At 35.7% G+C, this 13,884-nt stretch overlaps 1 protein-coding gene across 1 annotated transcript in view; it reads right to left on the bottom strand.

Moving 5' to 3' along the window:
• The window catches only part of LOC116468383 (transmembrane protease serine 11E), a 50,261-nt gene extending 37,164 nt beyond the window's left edge, over positions 1 to 13,097 (bottom strand). Inside the window, exon 1 of the mRNA XM_032151979.2 lies at positions 13,037 to 13,097. Coding sequence (XP_032007870.1) covers positions 13,037 to 13,047 — 11 coding nt within the window. The 5' untranslated portion in view covers positions 13,048 to 13,097. The remainder of the gene's footprint in view (positions 1 to 13,036) is intronic.
• Between the last annotated feature and the right edge of the window lie 787 nt (positions 13,098 to 13,884).

The raw sequence follows: 13,884 nt of genomic DNA, 5'->3' as shown, positions 1-13,884 counted from the left end.
ATGAAATCATCAAAAGTATATGATTGTTATGTAGAATTGTGAAATATTAGACGCGTTCTATTTGTTCTGCAGTAAGTTTTTTGTTTTTTGTTTTTTTTTTTTTTGAGACGGAGTCTCGCTCTGTCGCCCAGGCTGGAGTGCAGTGGCGCAATCTCGGCTCACTGCAAGCTCCGCCTCCCGGGTTCACGCCATTCTCCTGCCTCAGCCTCTCCGAGTAGCTGGGACTACAGGCGCCCGCCACCACGCCCGGCTAATTTTTTGTATTTTTAGTAGAGACGGGGTTTCACCGTGGTCTCGATCTCCTGACCTCGTGATCTGCCCACCTCGGCCTCCCAAAGTGCTGGGATTACAAGCATGAGCCACCGCGCCTGGCTACAGTAAGTTTTAATCAAGACAAAAATGTAGACAATGCACCCATTCTATTGATGAGGTAGGTTTCATGTATTAACATTAAAAAGGTTAATGATAAGTTTTAATTTTAAAAAGTTATAGAATAATATGCATTCCATGTTTCAGTTTTTATAAATAAAACTATATACATGTGTGCGTAACAAAATATATAGAAGACACAACAAATATTTATTAGTAAGAAGCAGAATAACAAATAAGCAAGAAATTTTAATTTTAATTTACGGTTTTATTTGTTTTATGGTGGATTTTTTAAGAACAACATTATGGCTTTTGAATTAAAAAAGATAGAGAGAGACATAGGACGTTCTTAAAATATGAAAAAAAAACTAAGGAAGATTATATATGTATTTTCATGGAATTTACATCACTGCAGTGTCCAAGGTACCGCTGTGATTCCTTTTCTGACCCCCACCTTCCCACATTACTCACAACTATTTTAGTGACATGCTGTCCTGGTTGGATAGAAGAAGACAAAAGGGATAACATGGGACAAAGAAAAAAGAGAATCCAGTCAAAAGTACTTTGAATAAACAATTAAGAGATTATATTTCTGAGCCCTGCCACCAACTCATTTATTATATAGTCTTGTACGCACAGATTCAATCATCTGTCTTAATTTCTCCATATGAAAAACAAGGATAATAAGTCCAGACCCCTCTTAACCTAATGAGCTAGGTAGAGATAAAAATGATAAGGCCGTTTGTACTTTGAGCTCCCAAGTGGAAAAATCATTGTACAAATAACAAGGATGATAATTATCATCATCATTATTTTAATTATTCGTAATAGTGGTAGTGACCACATTACTAAGATGTTTGTCATTTGAAACATTATTTGTTCTTTTCCCAGTCTGTATAGCATTGTTTTTCAAACTGATTCACACTATTTTTTTAGCTTTTTTGAGATCTAATTGACCCTATTTCTTAATTACTTTTTTATTTTCTCAGTAAGTGATTCAATACTGAATTCCTTCAAATTAGATGTGAAAAAAGTATGCTCAAAGAAAGTAGTAAAGTGAAGGAATAAATTTATTTTACATATCAACAGACATTTGTATAATTAACCTCCTCCTAAACATACATAAACACTTGTCCAGTCATTATTTTCATCTGTCAAAACTTATGTGCACCTATTCATGTAAAATCACCTTCAGATAGACTGATTGAATTCTAATAGCTTTAGTAATATCAAATTGCTTTCTTTATATGATTTTCTTTTCAATCTGGAGACATGTATAATTAGTGACAAGTCAAGTGAATATAACAGTTAAAGTATGCTTATGTTTTTTTAGCCCCAAATTACCAGAAAACAAGCAATATGTTTAGAGCTGCATTATTATTATCACTTATTAATGTGTCATTTTTACAATAGTGCTAAAAAAGAAAAGCAGCAGCAACAGCAAAAAGACAAGGGGAAAAAGGTACTAAAGGTAATAATGACAAGTCAAGGCTCAGTGTTTCAAAGAAAAATTTACCAGAAGAAGCCTCTTCACAGCAATACCACCAATCAACAGTGGGTCTTTTAAAAAAAGAAAAATTATACTTTAACCTCTGGGGTACATGTGCAGAATGTGCAGGTTTGTTACATAGGTATACACGTGCCATGGTGGTTTGCTGCACCCATCAACCAGTCATCTACATTAGGTATTTCTCCTAATGCTATCCCTCCCCTAGCCCCCCACCCACTGATAGGCCCCAGTGTATGATGTTCCATTCCTTGTGTCCATGTGTTCTCATTGTTTAACTCCCACTTATGGGTGAGAACATGCAGTGCTTGGTTTTCTGTTCTTGTGTTAGTTTGCTGAGAATGATGGTTTCCAGCTTCATTCGTGTCCCTGCAAAGAACATGAACTCATCCTTTTTTTATGGCTGCATAGTATTCCCTGGTGTATATATGCCACATTTTCTTTATCCAGTCTATCATTGAAGAAGAAAGGAGATGCGTATAACAGACATCACTGATGGGCATTTAGGTTGGTTCCAAGTCTTTGCTGTTGTGAATAGTGCCGCAATAAACATACATGTGCATGTGTCTTTATAGCAGCATGATTTATATTCCTCTGGGTATATACCCAGTAATGGGATCGCTGGGTCAAACAGTATTTCTGGTTCTAGATCCCTGAGGAATCGCCACACTGTCTTCCACAATGGTTGAACTAATTTACACTCCCACCAACAGTGTAAAAATGTTCCTATTTCTCCACATCCTCTCCAGCATCTGTTGTTTCTTGACTTTTTAATGATCGCCATTCTAACTGGTGTGAGATGGTATCTCATTGTGGTTTTGATTTGCATTTCTCTAATGACCAGTGATGATGAGCTTTTTTTCATGTTTGTTGGCTGCATAAATGTCTTCTTTTGAGAAGTGTCTGTTCATATCCTTTGCCTACTTTTTTATGGGCTTGTTTTTTTCTTGTAAATTTAAATTCTTTGTAGATTCTGCATATTAGCCCTTTCTCAGATAAACAGATTGCAAAAATTTTCTCCCATTCTTCCGGTTGCCTGTTCACTCTGATGATAGTTTCTTTTGCTGTGCAGAGGCTCTTTAGTTTAATTGGATCCCATTTGTCAATTTTGGCTTTTGTTGCCATTGCTTTTGGCGTTTTAGTCATGAAGTCTTTGCCCATGCCTATGTCCTGAATGGTATTGCCCGGGTTTTCTTCTAGGGTTTTTATGGTTTTAGGTCTTACATTTTAGTTTAATCCATCTTGAGTTAATTTTTGTATAAGGTGTAAGGAAGAGGTCCACTTTCAGTTTTCTGCATATGGCTAGCCAGTTTTCTCAACACCATTTATTAAATAGGGAATCCTTTCCCCATTGCTTGTTTCTGTCAGGTTTGTCAAAGATCAGATGGTTGCAGATGTGTGGCATTATTTCTGAGGCCTCTGTTCTGTTCCATTTGTCTATATATCTGTTTTGGCATATGTTACGTATTTGACAGTAGCTTAGCTCATAGGATTGTGCCTGCTTATCCTATCAGCAAAAGTATTTGAGATGTGTTTTACTTTGTGAAAAGCCCAAACCAGCAAGCATTGGTAACATCATTCATCCTTCTCACACTTTCTAGAACAAGACTATAAAAATATCCACAGTAGAATTAAAAAAGAATATTATATATATGTACATGGAGTATATATTTTCATTGCTTTTTTTTAAAGAAGAAATACAAGCAAATTACTCCATATAAAATTACAAATAACATATTTCTGCCTTATCCACTGGAAGATAAAACACATCTATAAGTATCTAATAGCATCAGCCAGGCCCTTGGGCTGAATTACAATGTTGGCATTCCCTACCATAGTAATTACGGCTAGTTCTCATAGAGAAGTTACAAAACCCAGAATTTAACTACTTCTATTTAACCAACCATAAAACTTAAGTGACAGTATCTTTCCCCTACCTTTAAAAGGAGGTTGTGACGATTGCATATGATATCAACAGACTTTGTTAGATAAGTGTACTACATAAATATTAGTGGCAACTCAACAGTAAGGAATGTCTCTGACCTCCACTGTGATTATCATCAAGGTCTTTATTTAAGTTCCCAGCTAGATATGGTACAGCACAGGTGACTACAAACTGATATTTAAGTTGACACTTGGCCTAATCTCTAGAAATTTGCAGCTAGGTACAGATAGGTGAGTTGCAAAAAAATTAAAGATATTATTAAGTAATTAGTTATGGGTTTATAGACTTAAATTAAGCTACTGAAGTTTGAATTCTACTGATATAATTGCTTTCTTCTCCTCAAACTCTTTTTAGTTCAAGATAATAAACTGGCATTATCTGAGTCAGCAACTTTATACGCAACAATATCCCACAGCAAAGTTAATGAGGGATGCCATTGCAGACAATCATAGGGAATTCTACACACTTCAAAGTGTGAAAGAAAAATAAGAATTAACAAGCAGTGTGCTGATATCGTGGCAAGTGTATCAGAAGAAAATGATTGGGAAACCTGAGCTAGAGACACTCTTGTGGCTGCTGACAGATAGCTTGAGACTTTCAGAAACTACCGAATCTTCCTCTTGACATTGTCTAGATGACTCCAAGACAGTTTGCGTGATACAATGGAAGTAGATCTAAACTGGAAAACCAGTAACCTATGTCTTAGTGTTAGTTCAAACAGATGAGAAATCTGAGAGCATATTACACATCACACGAGTTCTAGCATCCCCTGAGCCCCAACTTGTATGATGTTGAGAGCTCTCCTTTTCTTCACATGTTAAAAAATCAGTGGAAATTTAAATTCATCTAAATGTTCTTCAATTGCCATCCAAGCTAATGTTCCATGCCTCACATAACACAAAAATATTAAATATCCTAATTAAAATTCAGCATTTATTGCCAGGTGCGGTGGCTCATGCCTGTAATCCCAGCACTTTGGGAGGCCGAAGCAGGCGGATCACGAGGTCAGGAGATCAAGACCACGGTGAAACCCCGTCTCTACTAAAAATACAAAAAATTAGCCAGGCGTGGTGGAAGGCACCTGTAGTCCCAGCTACTCAGAGAGGCTGAGGCAGGAGAATGGCGGGAACCTGGGAGGCAGAGCTGGCAGTGAGCCGAGATTGCGCCACTGCACTCCAGCCTGGGCCACAGAGCGAGACTCCGTCTCAAAAAAAAAAAAAAAAAAAAAAAAAATTCAGCATTTATTAAACAATCAGACTCCAGGTAATTTTTCAAATGCCTCATTTTTCTGTTGACTACAATGTCAGATAATTTGAAATAATTTGCAGTCAAACTAAGAGACTACAAGTTATTTGAAACGATCTAAATACCATACCTGAGAAAGAAAGCCAGACTTTGAAAATCATACTTTACTACTTGCATTGAGAAGTTGGTTAATGGGTACAAAAGTAAGGATAGAAGGAATAAGTTCTACTATTCAGTACAGTAGGGAACTTTTAGTTAACAATATCTTGTTGTGCATTTCAAAATAGCTAGAAGAGAACTGTAATATTTCCAACACAAGATGGTGATAGACACCCAGTTACCTTGATTTGATTATTACGCATTGCATACAAGCATCAAAATATCACAGATACCCCCAAAATATGTATAACTACTATACACCAATTTTTTTAAATCTCTAGACCCTGATTAAATTGTGCCTGAATGTGACAGTTGGGCCATATGCTAACACCCTGTTGTGTCCTCTGGCTTGCTGTTTCCTTAGAAAGCACTCTAAACCATACACTAAGAATTCTTTAGACAATCTAGAAATTTCTACATGTAACAAAATTCTATCTGAATTAATTCAGCAATGAAGAGAAATTGAAAAATGTATAGACCCTGTCGATGTTTAAATAATTCTTCCAAAATGAAAAGTGAGTGGCTGGGCACGGTGGCTCACGCTTATAATCCCAGCACTTTGGGAGGCCGAGGCAGGCGGATCACGAGGTCAGGAGATCAAGACCACGGTGAAACCTCGTCTCTACTAAAAATACAAAAAATTAGCCGGGCATGGTGGCGGGCACCTGTAGTCCCAGCTACTCGGAGAGGCTGAGGCAGGAGAATGGCGTGAACCCGGGAGGCGGAGCTTGCAGTGAGCCGAGATTGCGCCACTGCACTCCAGCCTGGGAGACAGAGCGAGACTCTGTCTCAAAAAAAAAAAAAAAAAAAAAAAAGTGAGTTTTCTTGATTAAAGAATTTTCTGCCTGAATTACCGACCTGAAATATATGTAAGAATTCAGTTTTAATTTTTGGATGGTACACAAAATTTATGAAATTTTTTATTATATACTCACCTTGACAATTATGTTCTAGTATATTGGCATTTAATAATAACATAGTAAAATAAGCTCAGGTTCATATTAGAATAAAGTAGGATTTCTGTGCAAATTAATACCATAAAAATTATAAGAAATGCATTATTTTACCCAAAAGAACAAATACTTTTAGTTACCAATGTCCATGTGTTTAATTCATATCTATATACTGATGACTACCAAATCCACAACTGCAGCTCAGCTCACTTGCCTACACTTCAGAACTATATATCGACCAGCCTATGTTCATCACAATGGGCTATACCTCTTACCGTTCAAACTTAATACAGCTGTACTAGAAACTCCTAGACGCCTATCCCAAATATTTATTCTTTTTTTCCTAATAACAGAAACCTTGACCTTTGGTTAGGCACACAGCCACCAGAAAAATCAAATAGTGCCCCTTGTCCGTAAGAGTCAGCATGTGAATACTTCCTTTCCAATGGAGTCTCTATTTTGTCAGCTAGAATTCTAATGTGCATTTCACAGTTAGAATACATATGTGCTAGTGGAAGCACAGGTTGCCACAGTAGACCAGGATTTGGAAGACACATAATCAAGCTGGTAGAACAGCACAACAGTAGGAGCCTAGACTCCTGATTATTTTGTGAACCTCCCTACTAGCTCCTCCCTGCCTATCTCCAGAATTGTTTCGCATTAAACAGAACAAAATTCCATTTCATGTAATCCCCTGTTACTCTAGGTTTCCTGACACTCATAGCTAAATCCGATACTATTATAATATGCAAATCAGATTGTTGCAATCAAGGGAAATTGCCATTTTCACATAATGATCTTTGGGAAAAGAGGACATGAAGACACATATTTACTAATTCTCTTGCGAATTCTGTATATATGAAAGATGGTAAACTATTTTAACTTAATTTTCTCTAGCAGCATAATTTTGAGATATGATTAATTATAATATTAATATATCAGAAGACCAAGGTTCTAGTCAAGAGCCTCCTTGTCTACGACTTCAAGCAAATGACTTCCATTTTCTTGTTTAGTGGATAAAGACTTGGGCTTAGGCATCCAACAGCTTGGGATTAGTCCTAACTGCCTGTTACTAGCTAGGTGGCACTAGGAAAGTTACTCACCCTCTCTAAATCTACATTTCCCCACCCACAAATGGAGACAATGATAGAATCTAACTCAGAAGATTCTTCTGAAGATTAAAGTAACACAAGGCAGATGGCACCATGCCAGGCACACAGTAAATACACCACAAAAGTTGGCCATTGTCATTACTTCCTCTTTCATAATGAAAAATTAGTTTTAAGGTGGGTTGAAAAATCCACCCAGATGCCTCACATATGCCTAAGGGAATAAAAGGAAGGTAGAGGAAGCTTCTAGCCTCTATCCCACTCCACCCACAGCAATTCTGCTCCAAACATCCAGGGTCTGCATTAAGCTTCCAGTGCAAAAAGGGATTCAACTAGTAAAGAAAACTTTAAGAAGCATTCCTCTTCGGACCCATACAATTCAGAGACTTGAGTCAGGCAGCTGCCAATTGCCCTACAGTTTAGTACAAGAATTCAGTGCCCTGTTTTTAAAAGGCCAAATATAGCTTTATTGTTGAATCAAATAATGTATCCCCAAATGCCTAAAAATGACTTGAATGTACTATATAATTAAAAGATTGGTTTGAAATATTTTTAAAGTGTTCATTTATTATCTTTGGTATTTTCTGAATTAGGAAAGTTGAAACACTAAGATAAAGTAATTTTTTGAAAGCCAAGGTAAGTTATCTGTGCTTCACCAAAGAAGCACTTCTGATCCCAGAATCATGACCTGGCAGAAGACAGGACTAGAAAGCACAGGGCTGATGTGAGAACAGGTGTGCTCGGATTCCAGCTCTACCAGTCATTTAGCAGACACTTGGAAGTCTCAGTCTTCCTAATTTTTGGTTTCCCTAGCGGTAAAGTCATGGTAATATTAAAATTATCTGATTCTCAGGGTTGTAAAGTACTAAATGAGAAAACATATGTTGAAATTATATATGTAGCACATTTATGTCAAATAATATTTTTATTTTTACATTATGTACCCTCCCTAAATTTTACTAACTGTGACCTGACAAGATTTGATGTGAAGTAACTAATTTTAAATGGGCCATATATTTTCATACAAGCTTAAATGGTAATAGTAATAAAAATAACAATAATACGTCTTGGGTCATGTAGTCACCAGTGTTAATTTAACTCTTCTATTTGACTGTATTGACATCAGTATACAGGTGAAGTGGGAGGACGGACTCTATCTCTGTCTTGACTGACTCACCCATTCCTGTGGCCACAAGCAAATGATCTCATCTTTGAGCATTTTGTTCCCTTCCTTTAGAGAATGCAGAGAGCAATGCTTCCTATCCGCTGGCCTTAGAGGTCTACTTCAAAGATCATCCATAACAATGTTTCTTGAAAATGTAAATTTTTCATCTTTTAAGACAGTAAGTCAGTTCAATCATAGTAAAAGAACCACTTAGGCAGACAAAGGAGACATTGTGAGTGTGGTATAGCATTGTGATTAAGAGCATAGGCTTTGAAGTCAGATTGACCCTGGTTAACCATCAGTTCTGCCTTTAATTATTACCCCTGGGCAAAAAAAAAATAATTACCTGTCTGAGCCTCATGTTTCTCATCTGTGAAATGAGTATGATAATATAACCATAGGTTGATATAAAGTTTAAATGCATGCGATGTTTTAAGACAGTAGTTGGCAGATAGTACATGTGAAACTAAAGATAGCAATTATTATTTTGTCCTGCACTGACTCACAGTTCAACTTTAAACAAAGTGCTAAATCCCTCTGTGTCTGCTTTTGCAGCTTCAAAACAGAGATATCATCTGACATCTTCAGATAAAAGGTTGCAAAATAGAATTTAAATATGCCTGTATGGTACTTTGGATCCCCCTAAGATTAGTTCTATCATCTTAGAATTACAATTCTAAAAATCTCAGAAATTGCCCTACCACACAGGCCATGTGTGTACATGGGAGAAGAAGGTTGGGCTCACAGTTTCTGGCATGACTCAGTGTTTCTGCAGCCCATTTTTCTTTCTCAACCTCTTAAAACCTTCCTTCTCTCTAATCCAGTCATTTTAAACCTATTAAAACCTGAAAATGTGAAAGTACTCTTCACAGTTCTTATCTATTGTCTTCAATGAGAGCAGATCCAAAGGAGTACACTTGAAGAACTTCTCTGTGCAGTTTCTCTAAACTCTAACCCTGATAGAGCCATAAAACAAGGCAGAGAACCCATTTCAACTCTTACCCTTCCAGAAGACCTGCTTCACGACTGTTCAGTCTACCTTATTCACAAGCACTAAAACCATCAGGCATGCTTGTAAATCTCAGTGCTAATACGGAAACACACGATACTGCTATTTTTCATATTTTTCTGGATTGTTTCTATTTATTTTCTCTTTAAGTTGAAGCAATGACATATTTTTGGAGGAAAGCAGACAATGACAGAACAACAAAGATTCATTAAGCAGACAGCTACTGCAGACCAGTGAATTCGTTCCATGAAATGTTGCCCTAAGATACACATGATTTTCACAATATAGCAAATGTAATCCTTTTTAGAAAACAGAGATGATGTAGTTAAAGTGCTATAGCCTGATCACCTTTGAAACAGTGCAGAAAAGATAAATCACTGCTTAATTAGTTTAAATACAAAGTCGGTTGCATTAGGGCAGGCAGTGCATTTTTAAAAATGTTTTTAAAACTTATAAATGAAAGTAAAATTATACCTCCACACTTCTTTCCTCAGCATAAATGTGCATGATTTCATATTAGTCTTTACATCTTCTGGTTTTTTAAATCTATGCAGCGACATTTTCTCCATGTGTGGATATGTGTGGGTTTATTTTCTATTTCTCTGTTGCCATCTATTTTCTCTGTAAACTTTCCAAAGATTCTACTTTTAGCTTCCTACACATGGTAGACAATATGTTATGGGGAAAAAAGTATAGATTTTAAAATCAGAAAGATCAAGGTTAGATTCTAGATTCAACACTTACCGCCTAGACAATCTGAGCCACAGGTATTTCATCTTTTAAAACGAATGAAAGCAATAACCACTTATCAAAGCATTATCAAAATTTAATGAAATTGCGTTGTATAAAATACACAATATATAGTAGATGCTCAACAGATAGTCTCTTCCACACAGGACTCAGTATGCAATGAGAACACACTAGAAGTTGTTATATGGATCAGGGCTGATTCTAGTTGAAGGGGAAGTATGAGCACATGTTAAATACTTACAGAACAATCACATAGCACCTCTGGGCCTAAGCCTCAAAGGAGTTTCCCTTCAGTATCCCTACTGAGTAATGTCACAGGGTAACACTGCTAGATTAATTTTATACCATGGTTTTTCCTGTAAACAAATAGATTTTTATGATCCAAATAAAGTCATCCCCCTTATCAGACACAAATTAACCAAAAAATGTCTATGTTCTCCCCTCTCAGTTTCCCATCCTTCCTGAAATTATCCTCTCTTTCTTAATCATCACCATGTTGCATAAATGAGTACTCTTCTCCCTTGAAGGGAAAGGTGACTGGGAAAGAGCACCTCCCATTAAGATGTAATTACACCAATTTAAATAAAACAAAGAACTACTTTTAACAACTGGCCTATTTCATTTATGGTTTAATTTTTTTCAGGCTTACACGTTTCTTTTGCTTTTTCTATGTCTTTACACTATTAGTGCTTGTCAAACTTTAGGGTAAATAAGAATTACATTGTGTAAATGTTTTAAATATAATTTCCATGTCTCAACCAGAGATTCATTAGAATTTCTGGGATGAGAGCTGGACTTTCCTATTTTTAATAAGCTCTGTAATGCACGGGTCTATGGACCACACTTTTAGAGACAGTGCTTACCCTATTAAGTAAAAATTAAAGTTGTCCATTTTGTCTCATTTGAATATTACTCATTTCACCTTCAGCCATCTCAATATGTGTGCATGTCAATGCCTATAAATTCAGTCTGCTTATTTTTACTTCTCAGTGGTTGCTGATAAATATAGTTAGTATACACCCCTATCACCAATAAGTATATTTAATGGACACATTCTTCTCTTCCCAAATCTGTTTTCTATAAGCTTATGCCTGATAAAGTTTTCTTTAACTTTCTGTTGTGTGTTTATAAAATTCATGTGTTGACCTCTTCATGCTCAAAGAATAGTCCAAAATAAGAGTTTGGAGAAAATGGCAGTACAAGAAGAATAATGTTTACCCAGTTTAAATTTTTTCCTACCCTTAAACTCTAAAAAAAAATTGATTCTTATTCAGGTAGAGTCAGGGAGAAGGCGATCCAAAATCTGACTATTTAATAAAATTCCCCACCTGTTTCTTATATTCTTTCTGAGTAAAACCAATGACCTTAAAAAGAAATTGTCTGCTTATATCCTAGGATTTCAATTATCCCTCTTCCTCGATAACACTCCTGTTGGCACATTTACGACAGCAAATGTGAATAATAAACTTAATCCCTTTTCGCTCTAGCACATGCTCTTAACGTTTTATCTCATCTAGACCCACTCAAACATAGATGTGCTTCATCTGTTATACAATCTTCAGATCAGGAAGATGTATTTGTTTGTTGGATGTTTAGTTTTGGTTTTTGTTTTTTTCCTTGAGAGATTACTTGCATCTATTCTGCAGCAGGATTTTTAAAAATAGGCACATCTTTTGCTTCAAATTAGACACTACACTCAGAAAAATTGACTCCAGTATTCCCACATTATACCTCTTCTACACATTTATAACCAAATTCCAAATATCTGACATATACCATAGATAAGGCTTGGAATCTATTTAGTATGTTAAGTTTATTGGAAACTTTCTTGAAGAACTGTTTTCTATAGTAAAGTTAATGAGAAAAAGAGAATAGGGTACAAAACCATCATTGGTCGTAAAGAAATACTTGCGAAAGGCAGGGAGCCTTGATAAGCCTGACAAAATTTTTAGTATCCGTAGCTTTCAGTTGCTTCATGGATATGTACAGAAGAGTATTAAACTTCTAATAACAAGTATGTAGAACTTTCAACTGATGACAGAACCTGTTTTTCCATGTTAAATGAAGACCACAGATTTCATTCAAAGTTTAACATTTTCAAACTGTTCTCAAAGTAAAAACTAATAAAAAATGATAGGTCAATATGTGAATCAGAGAAAATAAACTTTCATCAGAAGATAAAATTATTTTCAAAGACAAAACTAGTACCCCAAAACCTTGTTACTGATTAGTTCCTAACTTTGAAAGAAAACCTCAAAAGGATCATGACTTATCTTTGGAGAAGTTGACTATGACCAGGCGTATCAGTGGATTTATTTTTTAAATCAGGCTATAATAATTTAGTCATATTATTTTCTTCAGTTGTTTCTGATTCTTTCAAAACATCTAGAATTTTTGAATTTTTAACTAGTTACAGAAATAAACATATTTTTATCTGCATTATTTCAGACTTTTTTTCATGTACACCTTCTAAAATAAAAGTATTTCTCAATAAGACAAACAAAGCCCAAGCTAAAAATATGTTATATCTTTCTTGAAACATATGGGCAAACTAACTAAAAGACAGCTGTCAAACACCATGTACCTTTACGTTGTGTAGAAACCTTCTAAAAGTAACAGGAAAACACTGGGATACAACACGAGAGGACAGGAAACACTAATGCAGAAAGAAGTCTTTTTCTTGACATATTTTATGCAAAATCTCAAAAATATGTTTCTATATTTAAAAAAATAAGAAACTGTAGATCTACACATTCCTTGGTGTGGCTCATGCTGTTTTAAACTAAAAGTTACCTTAAGACTTCTAGAAAGAAAAAGAAACTCACCGATACATCATTGCTGACCAGCAATGAAGAGTCCTGTGAAGATTGAGGTCTACATCCAAGTGTGTGCATCCAGCTCTATCAGTGACTTTGTGGGCTGAATTGAAGTGAGGAAATAAGTCACTGATGATCTCAGCAGAACCAGTCTGACGAGTCTTCGCTGGTGTAGTGGGGACTATATGTGACGAGCAGGACAAGGACAAATTTTACAGGGAGCAAGAGCAAAAACTAATTTATAAGCCCTTCCTAGGAGTGGGAACTTAAAAACTATGTCTTACGATAATTTATTTTAACTATTAGTGTAAATCAGATTTTTAGAAAAGTCAGATATATAAATTTGGAAAGAAATGTTAAAACTATCTTGCTTGACCTTCGCTTGTTTCCAGAGAAGAAACTGAGGTTTAATTAAGTTAAATGACTTGGTCAAAAACCAAATAGTTATTAAACTGCCAAGCCAGGACTGACATTCATATTTTTTAAACTAGCCTGACACATTTTGCATTCGATTATGTACATAATAAAAGTTTCCCTTTGGTTTTAACTATGTTAGCCATTGAAAATACATTGGAGATTAGAAAAGCCTTAATATTTTTAAATTATGTGGCATCATTCTTCTAGAAAAATCTGGTAGTTTGCAAATGTCAACCCACCCTTGAGACATTATATTTCTTTCATTATAGTGGAGACAGGCATATCAGCTCACACTGAGTCCCTACTGTCTTATTTCTGGGATGTAAATAACATTTTTTTTAATGTGTGCTCACATACTATGCAAATATCTGTGTGTTTGTGTTAGGTATAATCTCTAAATTGCTTTCCCTAATCCTCACAAAACAGAGTAGGTGTTTCTC

This window comes from Hylobates moloch, unplaced genomic scaffold, assembly GCF_009828535.3.
Source record: "Hylobates moloch isolate HMO894 unplaced genomic scaffold, HMol_V3 SCAFFOLD_2, whole genome shotgun sequence".
In the NCBI taxonomy this organism is placed as follows: Eukaryota; Metazoa; Chordata; class Mammalia; order Primates; family Hylobatidae; genus Hylobates; species Hylobates moloch.
The sequence above is the reverse complement of the archived record's forward strand: the minus strand, read 5'-3'. Positions and strand labels throughout refer to the sequence as shown.